This window comes from Bos mutus, chromosome 19 (genome assembly GCF_027580195.1).
Source record: "Bos mutus isolate GX-2022 chromosome 19, NWIPB_WYAK_1.1, whole genome shotgun sequence".
NCBI lineage: Eukaryota > Metazoa > Chordata > Mammalia > Artiodactyla > Bovidae > Bos > Bos mutus.
In genome coordinates this window covers 25,257,960-25,273,814 of record NC_091635.1, presented here as the reverse complement: position 1 = coordinate 25,273,814, position 15,855 = coordinate 25,257,960, and the positions used below count along the sequence as shown (strand labels likewise).

The following is a 15,855-nucleotide window of genomic DNA, read 5'->3' as shown; positions in this document are numbered from 1 at the left end:
TGCCCTGCCTGTTGGTTCAAGGAGGAGAGATGCACCTTGAGGGTGGGGCAGGGCCATGCTTCTTGGGATGTCCCAGGGAGCCAGGAACACATAGTTGGAACCCAGTAAGTTTGTTTAATCATGGGGAAGCTCCAGCCATTCCTATAGCCTGAGTCAGGACTCTACAATGGGAGCCAAATTCCCATGAGAGAGCCCTGAAGAGGCTCTTAGTTCTGCCCTATGAGCCATTTTTATGGAAGACTTTCAACCCCTTCTATAACAATAATGATTACTGTTTCACAGACACACACAGAGTTTGCAAATAATGAGAAAAAAATCTATGAAAGTATGTTGTAAACTATAAAGAGTTACATACATCTAGTGGGTTTGTTTATTTAAGCTTGTAAATAGAAATACCCTGAGATGGTCAGGATGTTTTATCTCCATGTTGAGGAAACCGTGGCTGGCAGAGAGCTTATCAAAATGGCCCAGGATCTCATTGGGCAGGAATCTAGGTCTTCTCACTGCCCTATCACATCACACAGTTCAATAAAAAATTTACTAAGCCCCAAGTGATGTGCTGGGCACAGGTGGTGGGGGAGATGGGTCACTTAGAAAGACTCAAGCAGAGCCTCCTGGAGGAGTTAACAACCTGGAAGGGGAAGGGTGCAAAATGGCACATCCAGCCCTGTGAGCCCCCTTGCCCACCCTCTCTCTTCTCTCCTCTCACCCTCTCTCCTCTGCACTTCTGGACCCATCTCATGCTCTCCCTCAGCTTCAGCCACAACCTGGACCGCAGATGAGTCAGTCTAGCTCTCCAAAGCTGTATCTCCAGCCCCCTGAAATCCAGAGCTGCAGACCCAAGTGCCTCCTGCACACTTCTCACAGGGGAGTCTCCCTGGGCCACCAACCCCATAAGTTCAAAGCTGAGATGCCCTCCTCCTCACCCCCTGCAGGATGCTCTGCATCCCGCATCCCTGAATTAGGTGGGGGTCTCCCACTCAACCACCTATGCGTCACCCTGTTGTCCCACTCTCCACCCACACAGCCAACCAACTGCCAAACCTGTCCATTTGCCTCCAAACCATCTCTGAAATCTAGTTCTTCTCTTCCTCCTCATGCCATTGTGTCAAGTCAAGCTCTAACTCTTGCATAATAACCTTTTAACAGTCTCCTTGCCTTCAGCCTTACCTCCCACGAATCCATCAGTCTCTGCAGTCAGTTTGTACAGGTCCCTCTTTGCCTCAAGCCTCAAAGCCTTGAAACCCTCCTGTGGTTCCTCTCTCCCTGCAGGGGTGAAGTCCAAGTTCCTTCCTGAGATGATATGATATGATACCACCCTTCCGCCTTTACAGTCCCTTCTCCAGCCAACCCCTGCCTCAAACATTTCATGGCACAGAAGCTGGCCTGTCTGAAGGGCCGGCTTCATAAGTGTGAGACCTATGCAGTATATATATATATGTATATGTATATATATATATATATTTATTTGGTTGCACTGGGTCTTTGTTGCTGCTCACAGGCTTTCTCTAGCTTCAGAGAGTGGTGCAGGGGCTTCTCAAAGTGGTAGCTCCTCTTGTTGCGAAGCACAGGCTCCAGGCACACCAGCTCAGTAGTCGTGGCTCCCGGGCTCTAGAGCACGGGCCCAGTAATTGTCACACAGGTTAGTTGCTCCGAGGCATGTGGCATCTTCCCAGACCAGGGATCAAATCCAGGTCCCCTGCAGTGTCAGGTGGATTCCTATCTACTGCACCATCAAGGAAGTCCAGTTCATAATTTTTAACAAGGGCATTTTAATTATACACTGGACTCCTGCAGTTATCGTGCCAGTCTTGCCTGCCTGTTGTTCCCTGCACCTCGTTGCAAAGCCTGCAAAGCTTTGTACAGTCTACTCCACCTGGAACACCACTCCCACATCTCCCTCTTTCTGCAGCTCTTCTTTTAACACTCAATTTAGGTGTTATCTTTGGGATGCCTCCTTTGACCCTCCTCCCTCCCGATCCCTGCCCTAATCACATAACACGTAGCAGGTGTTCAACACTTGTCTGTCACCTAAATTCAGTGAGAAGGTAATGTGTGACAAAAGTGCCACAGAAGACTTCTAAACCATGATCCGCGGTAAAGTGAGGCAATAGGGCGTTTCTTAAAAGACTCTTCTTGAGAGTCTCTTGGACTGCAAGATAAAACCAGTCAATCCTAAAGGAAGTCAACCCTGACTATTCCCTGGAAGGACTAATGCTGAAGCTGAAGCTCCAATACTTTGGCCACCTGATGCGAAGAGTTAACTCACTGGAAACGACCTTGACGCTGGGAAAGATTGGGGGCATGAGGAGAAGGGGGCGACAGAGGATGAGATAGTTGGATGGTATCACCGACTCAATGGACATGAGTCTGAGCAAACTCCGGGGGATGGTGAACGATAGGGAAGCCTGGAGTGCTCCTATTCATGAGGTCGCAAAGAGTCGGATATGACTGAGCGTATCTAAACCACATCAAGGACCTCTAGGTTCCTCAGTAGGCGCTAGGACCCTGTCGGTAGACTCGTTAATCTTTACGCAGAGGGCTCCTTGCCTGCCTGGCCGGAAGCGACTGGGACCAGCTCCAGGGCGCCGCCTGCCGGGATTATGCCGCCTCTACAGCCCTTTCCTGGAGCCCCGGCTCCCGCCAGGTCTTGAGCCCGCCTCGCGTCTCCCATTGGCTGGCTCCTCTTCTCCCGCCCTTCCCGGGCTCAGCCACTCGGAACCCCGGGGTGGGTGGGGCTTGAGGCCTGGGATGGAGCGCGCGTCCCGATTGGCTCTGAGGAAGGCGGTGACGTGGCCAGAGAAGACTCATCTGTGCCTAACCCGAGGCTCAGCCACAACAGCACTGGATTAATGGTACGTGGGGCGTGTCCCGGTCAGAGGCCGGAAACGGAAGTGAAGGAAAGATGCAGGTGGGGGAACAGCAGCTGGGGAAATGGGGGGCTGCCCTGGGGCCCCTGGGCTGAGTTCAGCCGGTCCTTTCCTGACCTGCTTCCTCAGGCTCTCTCCGGGGGGCGGCCCTCCCCGTCCCGTTGTGCTGGCCCCGCAGGGTGACGGTTGGGGGGATGAAGTGAGCGCGCGAGTGGCTTGTCCGCTCGCATCACTCACGCACTTTTCCCCGCCGTGTTTCCCGCCAGGACCATCAGCACGTGCCCATCGACATCCAGACCAGCAAGCTACTCGGTAGGAGGGGCGCCCCCGCTCAACTACCTGTCAAGGGGAGACCTGGCCCCCTTGCCCTCTGTCACCAACAGCGGAAGCGCCGACCACTTGCTGTGTTCTGTGCTCCCATCTGTGGCTGGCTGGACCTGCCTCAGTAAAAGGAGCGGGAAGGAACCACGCTTAGAGTCTATACTTGACCTGTGTTTTCTGTTTTAACGTATAAAACATGTTGTCAATCATATCTTTCAGGGACAGCAGAGAGTTAAAGGCTTACCTTAAAGGTGTTCAGCTGCTGAATGGCAGATGTGAAGTTAGAACCTAAGTCTGTCAGGTTCCAGTATTGTATTATGCTGGAAAAACAATTTTCTTCCTTTTTATTTTTTCCTTTGATTTTAGGAGGAAGAGGCACATAGGTCCAGTCGAAAATAAAACCTTTTAGTGGCCAGGCCATCTCCCTGGTGTCTGTATCGGGTTTATATACCTCCTCTCCAGTTCAGAGCCAGGGAAGGACCTCTTCACTCTGACCCCTCTAGGGCGGTGCACCGCTCCTGGATTTTTAAATGGTCTTTGAGTTTAATTGTTTTGATGCCAGTCGTGTCATTAAGATGACATCTGTTTGACTATGTCATCCCTTTGCTTCTACTTCTGTGACATCTACATAGTTTTTGTTTTTGAAGATTTTAGTGGAGTGCAGCAATGGGAATGTAACTGATAACTAGTGTGGGCTCCCAGCGTTTGACCAATTAGATTTATTAACAAGGGCAAGGTGGCCACTTAGTGGAGCATCTTTAACTTCATTTCGAATTTGTCCCAGCTCTTCAGGACCTGTACACTCTTGATGTACATGCTTGTTATTGGTCCCGAAACCCAACCATTTATTGAGGGTTTATTCTATACCAAGTGCTGTTTTATGTGCTTAACATTATGAAAATGAAGATCACTACAATTCATTGTAGTGCCATGCGCCAGGCACAACGTTCAGTGTTTTACCGTTTGTACTCAGTATATTTATCTTCCCCATTTTACATGTAGAGAAACTGAGGCACGGAGAGGTTGAGAGATTTGCCCAAGAAAGTTGGTAATAGAGCCAGGACCAGCTGACCACAAGTCTTGGTCTTAGCTCTCTCCTATGAGGAAATGTACATGGCTCTCATGCACCTATACCCTCAACTAAAAACAGGTCTGGCCCAGAATCCAGGAGGTCAGTCACACTGGTATTCATATGTGCAGGATGGTGCTTCCCTGGTAAGAGTAGTCCAGTGTTATTTAGTCCTTAGGGGCTTTGCAGTTGTTCATTCATCTGGTATTTGGTGTAACCATCTTGGATTTTTCATTGTCATGGTTAATCCCAGCCCTGAGAAAGTATAAATTGAATGGCATCCTCTGTCAGTAAGAAAGATATAATTATCCATGGAAGCAAAAATATCATGGAGAATTTAGAGTGGTCCAAAGTGGCACTTTGGTGTCTGGACCCATTCAAAGCTTTCCTTTACTCTGTGTTGAGGCAGTTACTTTATAAAAGTCACATTGTGGATAAAGTCAGGTTGCTGGAATCTATTTAGCCCCAAGGATCCCTTTGAGCCTGTCTTCATTCCCATCTTCCTGTGACCCCCCCACACCTTAACCAATATGAGTACAACTTTTAGCCAATGCCTTAGCATATATCACTTGAATGAGTGATGCAATTTTGGCCATGGGGAATACTATAATTTGGGTTTGTGCTATAGACTGGCTGGTAGACAGAAGGCACTGCAACCTGAAATGGCAGAGTCTGGTATTGACCATCCGAGAGAAGATCAATGCTGCCATCCAGGACATGCCGGAGAGCCAAGAGATCGCCCAGCTGCTCTCTGGATCCTGTGAGTGCTTCAGGACTGCATTACTGGACCCTCTTCTTTCCTGGGGTGGTATATATCTGCTGAGCTGTTCCCTTTTCTTTAGTCATAGGACTGACCTCTAAAGAAAGAGAGGCTTTTATTTGGGGTATAGATGCTGGTTTATTTCAACACAGAGTGATGAAGGGGAGAGCTGTGCCCTCTAAAGTTACTGGCATATACATGAGTCAGCCATGTGTGGTGACCGCAGTGGTGGATTAGAGACTGTTATTTCCAAAGTCTTTGTTTTTCTTTGCTTTCCAGACATTCACTACTTCCACTGCCTAAGAATTGTGGAGCTTCTCAAAGGCACTGAAGCCTCCACCAAAAATATTTTCGGCCGGTACTCTTCACAGCGAATGAAGGCAAGTATGGATGACGGTGGTAACGCGCAGCTGGAGGCATCCGGTCCAGGGGGTCAGAGGCTGTCTGGTCTTGCTGAGGATCCATTGGAGATATCCCCGTGGAATACTTCCTCAACTTTCTCTCTTTCCCCATAGTTCATGCCAAAAGTAGATCCTGAAAGTGAAAGTATCCGTCTCTCAGTCGTGTCCAACTCTTTGTGACCCCTACCCCTGGGTTTACATTTGCTTTGGGAATTGCTCGTTGGCACCATACTCTTAAAGTGGGTGGTCTAGCCAGCATTATGAAGGAGGATGAGGATGCAGAGACTGGGAGAGCGTCCCCTGTTGGGGGATTGAGCTGGGATGTGGCTGCTCTCCTGGCTCACTTCCTGTTTCTTTTCTTAGGATTGGCAGGAGATCGTAGCCCTCTATGAGAAGGACAACACCTACCTAGGTAAGGGGCCCACCCTGGGAGTCCCAGTGTCCACAGGGAGGCTCCCTCCTCGAAGTTTGAGACACTGGGCTTCTAGGAGGTACAGTTCATGTGAGGGGAGAGGCTGGTGTGTAGATGTTTGGGAGGTGGGAAAATAAATTTCAATGAGTATTGGGAGGAGGATGACCACCAGGCAGGTTGTGGGCATTTGGACGGGTGCTTATGGGTCTTCTGCTGGTCACCTCTTGATGACTAGCTCCCCCGGCACCCCTCTGCTCCACTGCGCAGAAGAGGCACAGGTTGACCTGGGGCCTGTATCAAGTGCCTGAGAGAATAACTAAAAGGCTGACTGTAGTTTGGGTTGTATTTGCTAGCAGTGTAAATAATTATAATAGCTGCTGCTGTTGCTGCTGCTGCTGCTAAGTCGCTTCAGTTGTGTCCAACTCTGTGCGACCCCATAGACGGCAGCCCACCAGGCTCCCCGGTCCCTGGGATTCTCCAGGCAAGAACACTGGAGTGGGTTGCCATTTCCTTCTTCAATGCATGAAAGGGAAAAGGGAAAGTGACACGACTCTTCGCGACCCCATGGACTGCAGCCTACTGGACTAATATTGACCAAATATTAATACTTACTAAATCAAGGAATTATACTTGTATTTTATATGAATTCTCTTAATTCTCATGATAAATATTACTACCCCTGTTTTATAGTTGAGGACTGGATTGGAGAGGTTAAATGACTGTCTTAGGTTCCACAGCCAGGAAGGGGAGGAGCTGGGAGGTCAACCCCCGTTGCCACCAGGCCAGGGTATTGCGCATGTCCTTGGGGTGTGCCTGCCTTAGGTGTGGGGGTCTGGAGTGAATTTCCTGGGCCCATCTTTCTCAGTGGAACTCTCCAGCCTCCTGGTTCGGAACGTCAACTATGAGATCCCCTCCCTGAAGAAGCAGATCACCAAGTGCCAGCAGCTGCAGCAAGAATACAGCCGCAAGGAGGAAGAGGGCCAGGCGGGGGCTGCCGAGATGAAGGAGCAGTTCTACCACTCGTGCAAGCAGTACGGCATCACGGTGAGCAGCCCAGGTTTCCTGCGGGGGACGCATGCCTGGGGCCTCTGTCTGTCTTCCTGGGCCCAGTGCCTTTGCTTCTGTGGAGGGCTTTCCTTCTCTGCCGGTTGGGCCCTTCTTGGGCCAGTTTCTTGCCCATCTTTAATCTTCAGGCATTGTCTTTAATACGCTGGACTCCACTACCCACCACTTCTGTCTAAGCCCACTTCGTGGATCCTCTCTAGGGGGACAATGTCCGAAGAGAACTGCTGGCCCTGGTGAAGGACCTACCAAGTCAGCTGGCCGAGATCGGGGCGGCGGCCCAGACCCTGGGCGAAGCCATTGACCTGTACCAGGCCTGTGTGGGGTTTGTGTGTGAAAGGTATTGAGGGCCCTGGCTTCTCCCCTGTGGAGGAGGGGCGGGGACCATCGAGCTGCTTCCCCGGCTGTGCTCTCTTCTCCACTTGTGCTCTCCCCACGTGACACTTGAGTGCCAGGCCCAGCGGTGGGCCTGGCCTCACAAGGGGCAGCAGGAGGGTCAGCGGCACGCTCCATTGCAGCCCCACAGAGCAGGTGCTGCCGATGCTGCGGTTTGTGCAGACGCGGGGGAACTGCACGGTGTACGAGTGGAGGACGGGCACGGAGCCCTCGGCAGTGGAGAGGCCACACCTCGAGGAGCCCCCTGAGCAGGTGGAAGAAGACGCGGTAAGACAGGCCGAGCGAGAGCCGCTTCTTCCCCTCGTACACGGGTCAATCCTCCCCCGTCCCCTTTGAACTCAGAGTCCAGAGGGAAGAAAGGGGTGTTCCTGTGAGAGAGACTGCAGGTGGAAGGGCCCAGAAGGCCCTACTCCTTCGTTTTTCTGGCTTTCTTGAGACCACAGGGTAGACGAGTGCTGAAGAGGCCCAGGAGGCTGGTCAGCTTTGAACTGGGAACCCTTCAGTCCCCTGAGCTCTCTGAAGACAGACTCTCCTTTGGGAAGCTTGGAGGCCATTATGTTTGAACAGTGTGCTGGTGCTCCCTACTGAGACCTAGAAGAACTTGGCAGGCCCCTTTTTCTCACCCATCTTCTTTGAGCTAACACTTTTTTTCCCTTCTAGATTGACTGGGGTGACTTTGGGGTGGAGGTGGCTTCTGAAGGGGCTGACTCTGGCATCTCTGCCCAGACTGCTGGAATTGACTGGGGCATCTCCCTGGAATCGGATTCAAAGGTTGGGATGCTCTCTCAGTCCATCTCTCTTGAGGACTTTCTGTGATTGCTGTTTTGGTGATAAGAAACATGTTGGGAATTTTCTAGCGGTCCAGTGGTTAAGACTCCACGCTTCCACTGCAAGGGGCAAGGGTTCAATCCCTGGTCAGGGAACTGAGATCCTGGGTGCCTTTCAGTGTGGCCAAAGGGAAAAAAAAGTTTACTCTCTTTCTCTTCAAAGACATCACTTGAAGTTCACAGCTCTTGGACCACATATAGTTTGGGAGGAGGCAGTTTCCAAAGTGACATGTCAGAGTTTTGACCTCTTTCTCTTGGTGTTTGGGGCAGGTGTGGGGTATAGGCAGGTGGTACCTATATGCATGGGCCCCACTGCCATCTTTGCCACCTCCATCAGGGCTGCAGGTTCTTCATACAGTTGAAATGTGCCATCATTGGGCTTATTGAGGGCTTTAGTTTATCCTGGCTCCCTTTGCTGGGGAAAGTTCTCCCAACACTGCAGGGGTTCTTTGCTCTCCACTCAGGAAGCTGGGGGTGATGAGATAGACTGGGGAGACGATGCCACTGCTCTGCAGATCACTGTGCTGGAAGCCGGAACCCAGGGTGAGTGCGTCGCTCCCTGAAACCCTGGCAGAGGGTACCCCTGTGTCTCTAGAAGCAAAGAAAAAGTACGCTGCCAAGACTGCGCTTTTCATACAGTTACCTGTTTTTGTTTTTGTTTTTTTTCAAAATCTTGTTGATGATGTGAGTGTAGTGGATAGAGAAGAATTCTTAAAATGAAGCCTAGAAACTCTCAATGCTTTTGGATATCGAATGTGGGTCAGCCTTTGCCTGGGATGTTCCGAGAGGGCTAACAGCCTCTGAAGCCTGACCTGGCCCCAGAGGCTGTGACCGTGATCTGAGCCACTAGAGGGCAGTGCAGGATGAGACTTGATGCCCACCAAAGGGAAGGCACGCTTGGTTCTTTGAAACTCAGCTCTGTGGTCCTCCTCACAGACTGCAGTTGGCTCTTGGTGCCTGATTAGGGCTGCGACAAATGGGAAAGGGTGACCCTTCCTTCTTGGGTTGGAACAGGAAGTGGCTTTAGTGTAGTGTCTGTGTCCATATTAATGCACCAGGACTTCTCAAACCAATGGTCTTGTCTAGTCTTTAGCCACTTTATCACTTCTCTCTCTTCCTGGCAGCTCCCGAAGGTGTTGCCAGGGGCCCGGATGCTCTGACACTTCTTGAATACCCTGAGACCCGGAATCAGTTCATTGATGAGCTCATGGAGGTACTTCTGTCTCTGGATGATGTGCGGGGAGGCCCGGCACCGGCATAGGTGGTATTGCTCTAGACACCTGACCTGACCCTCCTGTTTCTGTGAAGGATGCAGAGTGCTTTCAGTGTTCCAGAGCAGGGGCACTCTCATTCACTCTGGAGCATTAGGATGCTTCCCATTCATTCCATTCAATGGACTTCCCCGGTGGTTCAGTGATAAAGAACCCGCCTGCCATGCAGGAGCCACAGGAGACACGGGTTTGATCCCTGAGTCAGGAAGATCCCTTGGAGGAGGGCATGACAACCCACTCCAGTATTCTTGCCCGGAGAATCCCATGGACAGAGGAACCTGGCTGCAGCCCACAGGGTCGCAGAGTTGGACACAACGGAAGCGACTGAGCACATCTTCACTCAACAGTGTTCAACAGTGTTTATCATCCTTCCTAAACCCCTGGCACTGTCTGAGGAGACGGAGCAGAAAACAAGGCAGAATCCTTGACCTCGTGGAGCTTGTGGTCTAGTGGGGAACACAGGCAGGAAACAAGGCACGCAAGAGAAATACGCAGCACGTTAGGTGTTAACACAGTGCCATGGAGAAGGAGAGCTGGAAAGGGAGATGGGGCTGCGGGAAGGCCTGTTTTTATGATAGTGGTCAAGAAGGCCTTGTTGCAAAGGTGACCAGTAAGTCAAAACCTGCAGAGAGAGCCACCCCACGTCCGGCAGAAGAGCCTTCCAGGCAGGGGGAGCCACACAGAAGCTTGGAGGCAGAAGTGTCCTGCACTCGTGATGAACAAGGAGGCCGAGCAGGGGAGCTGGGGGAGTAGAAGAGCTCAGAGAGCTGAAGGGAACTGGGAGCTGCTGGGGCTTTGGAGCAATTTGTGTTTCATGTCATCTCTGTGGCTGAGGTGTCTGGCAGCCCACAGTAAGAAGCTGGTGTTCTTGGACCTTCTTTGTGGTACTGGGAAGCTGGGGCCTGCCTTTGTTAATTTCTGAGTCTGTCCACTCCTTAGGCCTGCTGGCAGGGGAGGGCCTCATGGAAGGTCTTGTCCTCACCAGTCTAGTTCAGGTTTCCATGGGTGGATAAAAGTGACAAGATATGTGACTGGTTCTCAGATTCTGCCTAGCCTTTTCTTAATCTAGGGCTTCTCAAACATGGATTCCTGTTCCCTGAATCTCATTTTTCCCATGAAAATACCTTCATTCAGCAGACAGAACCCCTTGAATCTCTGCTTCGTAGTTATCTGATCCATAGCCTGGGAGGAGGAGCGGGTGGTCCTGGGTTAGGTAAGGCCTGAGGCAGCAATGAGGGGCTGAAAGGTGATGGTGGAGGCTGCCCCAAACTCCCGCCTTACAGTTGGTGAGTTTCTAGCAATAGAAATGCTCAGAGGAAATAACTGCTCCTCTGTTGTTTAGTCACTAGGTGTGCGTTAGTCGCTCAGTCGTGTCTGACTCTTTGTGACCCCATGGACTGTAGCCCACCAGGCTCCTCTGTCCATGGAATTCTCGAGGCGAGAATACTGGAATGGGTTGCCATTCCCTTCTCCAGGTGATCTTCCTGCCTAGGGATTGAACATGGGTCTCCTGCATTGCAGGCAGACTCTTTACAGTCTGAGCCACTGTTCATTTGCTAAGTCGTGTCCAGTTCTATATGACACCATGGACTATACCACACCAGGCAGTCCCCTACTATGCCTCCTCCAGAATCCAACCCTTACCTTATTCTTTATTTTGAGCAGGCTGAGGGCCTAGCTTCCGAGTTCTTTTCTCAGTTTGAACCAAATCCTCTTTTGTCCTCAGCTCGAAATCTTCTTGTCCCAGAGAGCAGTGGAGATGAGTGAGGAGGCAGACATCCTGTCTGTGAGCCAGTTCCAGCTGGCTCCAGCCATCCTGCAGGGCCAGACCAAGGCAAAGATGGTCGCCATGGTGTCGGCACTGCAGGATCTGATTGGCCGGCTCACCAGTCTTCGAATGCGGCACCTGTTTATGATCCTGGCCTCACCAAGGTCTGGCTTTCCCCTTGATGTTGGGCTATTCCAGGGCATGTTGCAGGGCGCTGCCATCTTGGGCGGCCCTGCCTCCTTGTTTCCTCGTCTCTGTGACCCCTTGGACCTCATCCCTGCCTCCCATAACTGCACCACCCCAACTGGGGTTGGGGGTTCTCTTTGGGGCAAGATGGGGTGGCTTGAAATATGCGGGCAGAATCTGCATCCTGGGTAGGATGGGGAAGTGGGAGTGGCATTCCATACAAGGAAGGACTGATGGATGTGAAGGCTGAGCGGCCAACAGAGACTGAGCCTCCCCTGTTCTAGCAGTTGGATGGGGACACCCAGGCTGCCCAGAGACACCGAACACTTACGTGAATGCCCTGCCCAGGTATGTGGACCGAGTGACTGAGCTCCTCCAGCAGAAGCTGAAGCAGTCCCAGCTGCTGGCTTTGAAGAAAGAACTGATGGTGCAGAAGCAACAGGAAGCCCTCCAGGAGCAGGCGGTTCTGGAGCCCAAGCTGGATCTGCTGCTGGAGAAGACAAAGGAGCTGCAGAAGCTGGTGAGAGCAGAGAGGCGAACCTGCCCAATTTCCGCAGAGCGAGGCCCCTTTGCCTTCTGCCTCCTGCCCACCCGGTATCACTGTCTTTCAGATTGAAGCTGACATTTCCAAGAGGTACAATGGGCGCCCCGTGAACCTGATGGGAACCTCTCTGTGACCTACTACCGTTGTTCCTGCCCATCTTCTCAGCGTTCAGGATGGAGGAGGGACAGAGCGGGGCCCTTCCTGGTGAGAGACTAAGCCGACTGGAGGATGGAAGGCCCCATGATGGAACTGTCACCCGGATGGTGATCTCAGCACTCTGTACTCTCTGCAGGAGGCTGTCTTGATGGTCCTGTGGCCCCTCAGCCTCAAGTCACAGCTTCTGCTCCTCCTTGTTAATGTAGTTGGACTTTAATAAAAGAGAGATTCTTGTTTCCCTACTGACAGTGCCCGTCTCTGGGCCTGGGGTTGAGGCTGTGTACCCATTTGCATGGGGTTCTTGATCCTGTGAGGTACCAGGTTGGGGACTTTTTCCTCTTTGCCTCTGGTGGCAGGGAGGCCTCACAGATTAATATCTACAAACAATTCAGTAAGGGGCTCTGGGGTAGCTGAGTCAGCCGGGGCCCTTTCTCTCCACGGCCAGGCCCAGACTGCCCCACTCAGGCCAGAAGCCCAAGGGGAGCAGTCAAGTGGCAGCCTCGTTGGAGCCAGCAAAGCTGTATTTTCCTTTTAATCACAGCTTACCTCCAGGCAGAGGGAAAATGCGGTTTGGGAAGGAAGGGTCTGGTCAACAAGGTGGAGACAGGAGCTGTCACCTTTGCTAGCTGCCTGCCCACTTCCCACCCATAACTGCCTGCTCTGTGATTGGGTACAGCCCACACTAGGCCAGCACCCCTCTCCCCGGCCACCTACCCATCCCCATTTCCCAGGAAGGTAGGGGTTGGGGGTGGCCAGCAATTCGATTTTAATTTCATAGCAGAGCAGTTGATTCATGGCTCTTTGTCGCTGGCGTTGACTCCCGTAATGACTTTCCATCAAAATGAAAAGTGGAGTGACACCACTCATTATTCCTGCTGCTTGTTATCTCAGTTCTGGGGAGGGCCGCCCCCTCCCTGCTGCCTTTCAGCCGTCCTGGACAGTGAGTGATGGCCCCTATTAATCACCGACCCCGCGGACTCCGGCGGACACACGCTATCCAGAGGAGAGAGAGATAAGGCCGCATGAACTGCTCGAAGCCGCTCCTATCAATGAATGTCAGCCCATCGCTTCCCCCCAATCTTTGCCTGTTCACCTCCTTTTGGGGGGATTGGAAGTCTAGGAATTGAAAAAGGAAAGACATTGGTGTGGAATGTCCAGGTACAACTGTCCTTGGAATAGAAGGGCTTTGGGGCCTGAGCGGGCGTGTCCCACCCTCAGGCACTGTGAAGCCTCGGCTGGGGAGCTGCCTGCGGCTCTGGGGTCTTCTCTCTGAGAGAATGCCGGCTACCTCCTGCCCCACCTGCTGGCTGCTGGCTCCCCTGGCCTTCTGACCTACCCCTTGCGGCCGCCATCAGCTCACTGAGGCATGCTACCCTTGCCCACTAATGTCCCTCATCCAGTCACCAGCTGCTACACAGGCTCTTTGCTCACAGGCACTGGGCTTTGGGGAGAACCCTGTGGTCACGTGACCACGGCAGGCTAGGTTCAGGCCTGCTAAGCTCTTGCTCCTGCCCTCGGGAGCACCTCACTGGCCTTCTCCACCCTGCACGGGGCCCATAGGGGATGTTGGAGGTGCTGTTTGGCTGCAGGAGACAAGAAGTGGGTTTGATAGGTTTTCTCAGCAGATTTTGGTCACCTTGGTAAGCAGTGTGGCTAAGGGACTTCTCTCAGGGGGTATTGGGCCCATTTCATTGCTTATCTGGTGAAATCAAGGCCCATCTAGCTGTAGGTTCCTGTAACTGATTTCTTAAAAGAACCATAACGTTAGGTTTGTTCTCCAGAGCCTTCAGCCCCATTTGCCTGTGCTCTGTGCTTTGCTTCCCGGGTCCTGCTTTCCCAACCACCCAATGGCATTGAAGAGCCCGCCTGGCTGTTTGACCCCGCAGAAGGCAACTCTGTGTCTTTCCAACCTGCTCCCAGATTTCCCAGAGCATCATTCTGATTGCATTTAGCTTCCTGCCTGTTCATCTCAGAGGTGGTTGTGAGGATTAAATGAGTTAACATCTGCAGAGCTCTTAAAACAGTGCCTGGCACAGCTTATGTGCTCGCTGGACATATGTGAGCTCTTATTTTGGGTTTGTGAAACAATGTTAAAGATGCTTCCTCCTGTCCTAACTTCCTTCTTTGAAGCGGGGGTGGGGGTGTGGGGGTTGGGGAAGAGGCTCCTTGGGGAGCTTGAAGACCAAGTTCTGAGCAGTCAGGTTTCTGGAACTCCCAAAACAACATTCAGGGGGAGAGAGGAGATGGGCCCAGATTACACTTAAAATCCTTCGTTGGATGAGAATTGTATTGCCAAGAGCACTCTACTTTTATGTTTGGTTTTGCACCACCTCTTTCCAGAGAAGATTTAAGGTGCTCACTGCTTAGCTAAGACATGTCATTACTTGCTTCAGATAAGGAAAGTATCACCTTTCCAAAATCCTTTCACCCAGGCAAATCCAGGCATTGTCAAGCCCACTTACCATGACTCTGTTCAGATGAAGCCTTTCTTCCTGCATAGACTGTCCTTTCCAAGTCTGGTTCTCAAAGTGTAGGATCTTTGCACTGCAGTCCATGATGGCCAGCCATGAAGGTGGGTTAAGTAGAGTGCTAATGATTGCTCCTCTGGGTTCCGGCCGCTCAGCTAAGGGCGTGACAGGGAGATGGGTCCTATACCTCCAGAACGACTGTCCCAGGGCCTGTGTGGGGCAGGGGTTATCTGTATTATTGAGACCAAAATCTCACTCCTCTGAGTATGATCTGCTCCAGAGGACTGGCCCGGAGCAGAGGACCAAAGAAAAAGCAGACCCCAGGCCCTAGGGGAGCAGGAGCTAATTCTGCCTGGTTGTGTCTGTTAATTCCTTGTTAATTCCCCAGGTGTTCCTTACAGTTTCTCCCCTAGAAGCGTGGATCCTGCAGCTCTCCCTGCTTTTTCATTTACACTTGCCTGTCCTGTTGCTAAGTTCTCCCCCCGCACCCTACCCCTGCCTGGGCCACCACCAGATCTTAGTTCCCCGACCAGGGTCTTGGCCCTCAGCAGTGAAAGCACAGAGTCCTAACCCCTGCACCGCCAGGGAATTCCCGCTTCATTTTTTAATTGCCATTTGTTTATTTCCTGTCCCCACTACTCCAAACACATACATGAATGCGCGCACACAGTCTAATAACAGTAACAGTGGTGATTGGCATCTTCTGTAGAGCTAGACTGTCCAGGTAAAATCCCAGCTCCACTCTTGCCACCTTTGTGGTCTTGGGTGAGTCCCTGGACCTCTCTGCACCTCATTTTTTCACCAGTGAAATGAGGACAAAGGAAGACAACCTCGGGGTAGGTAGCTATGGTGAGTATGGGCGGCACCCAGAGGGTACCTGGTGCAGAAAGACCGCTGGCAGCTTGTGAGGGGTGGTGGATGCAACCATCCTGGACTTACGTTAGAAACTTCCGTTCGGGTCCCGGTTCCATGTGTCCTGGATATTCCAACATCCCAAACCACCCCCATCAGCATCTGCATCCCACCCTGCGTCCCTCTCTTATCTCCTATCTCTGTTCTATCAACAGGCTCTCGGCTCTGCCTGTTCACCTCCAATCCACCTTTTCCGTGTGCTTTGTTGACCTAATCATTTCCCTACTTAGAAACTCGGATGCTCCCTCAGCTCCCCCGATTCCCAGTGTCACAGGGCAGCCCTTGACACCTATGTCCACCTGCCTTTCCAGGCTGGGTATCCACTGAAGACACCAAACCCATATATGTCCCCAGACCCCTTCTGGGGTCCTTTTAGCCCTCCTCTTAGACCCAGCTGATGAGACCCACACTCGTTTCCAGTTCCCAGGCAGA

At 52.0% G+C, this 15,855-nt stretch overlaps 1 protein-coding gene across 2 annotated transcripts; it reads left to right on the top strand.

Moving 5' to 3' along the window:
* The first annotated feature begins 2,758 nt into the window (after positions 1–2,758).
* CDK5RAP3 (CDK5 regulatory subunit associated protein 3) lies at positions 2,759–12,286 on the top strand. Of its 2 annotated transcripts, none has more exons than XM_014476526.2 (14): positions 2,759–2,855; positions 3,137–3,182; positions 4,889–5,020; positions 5,300–5,400; positions 5,785–5,833; positions 6,699–6,877; positions 7,099–7,235; positions 7,414–7,558; positions 7,952–8,062; positions 8,583–8,661; positions 9,243–9,331; positions 11,116–11,321; positions 11,692–11,863; positions 11,955–12,286. In XM_014476526.2, the coding sequence occupies exons 1-14, from the start codon at positions 2,853–2,855 to the stop codon at positions 12,018–12,020; spliced, it is 1,515 nt and encodes a 504-aa protein (XP_014332012.1). In that variant the 5' UTR covers positions 2,759–2,852; the 3' UTR covers positions 12,021–12,286. The 2 variants fall into 2 exon arrangements, with proteins under 2 accessions (XP_014332012.1, XP_005890437.1); XM_005890375.3 differs by having other exon boundaries at positions 2,805–2,911.
* Positions 12,287–15,855: the final 3,569 nt, after the last annotated feature.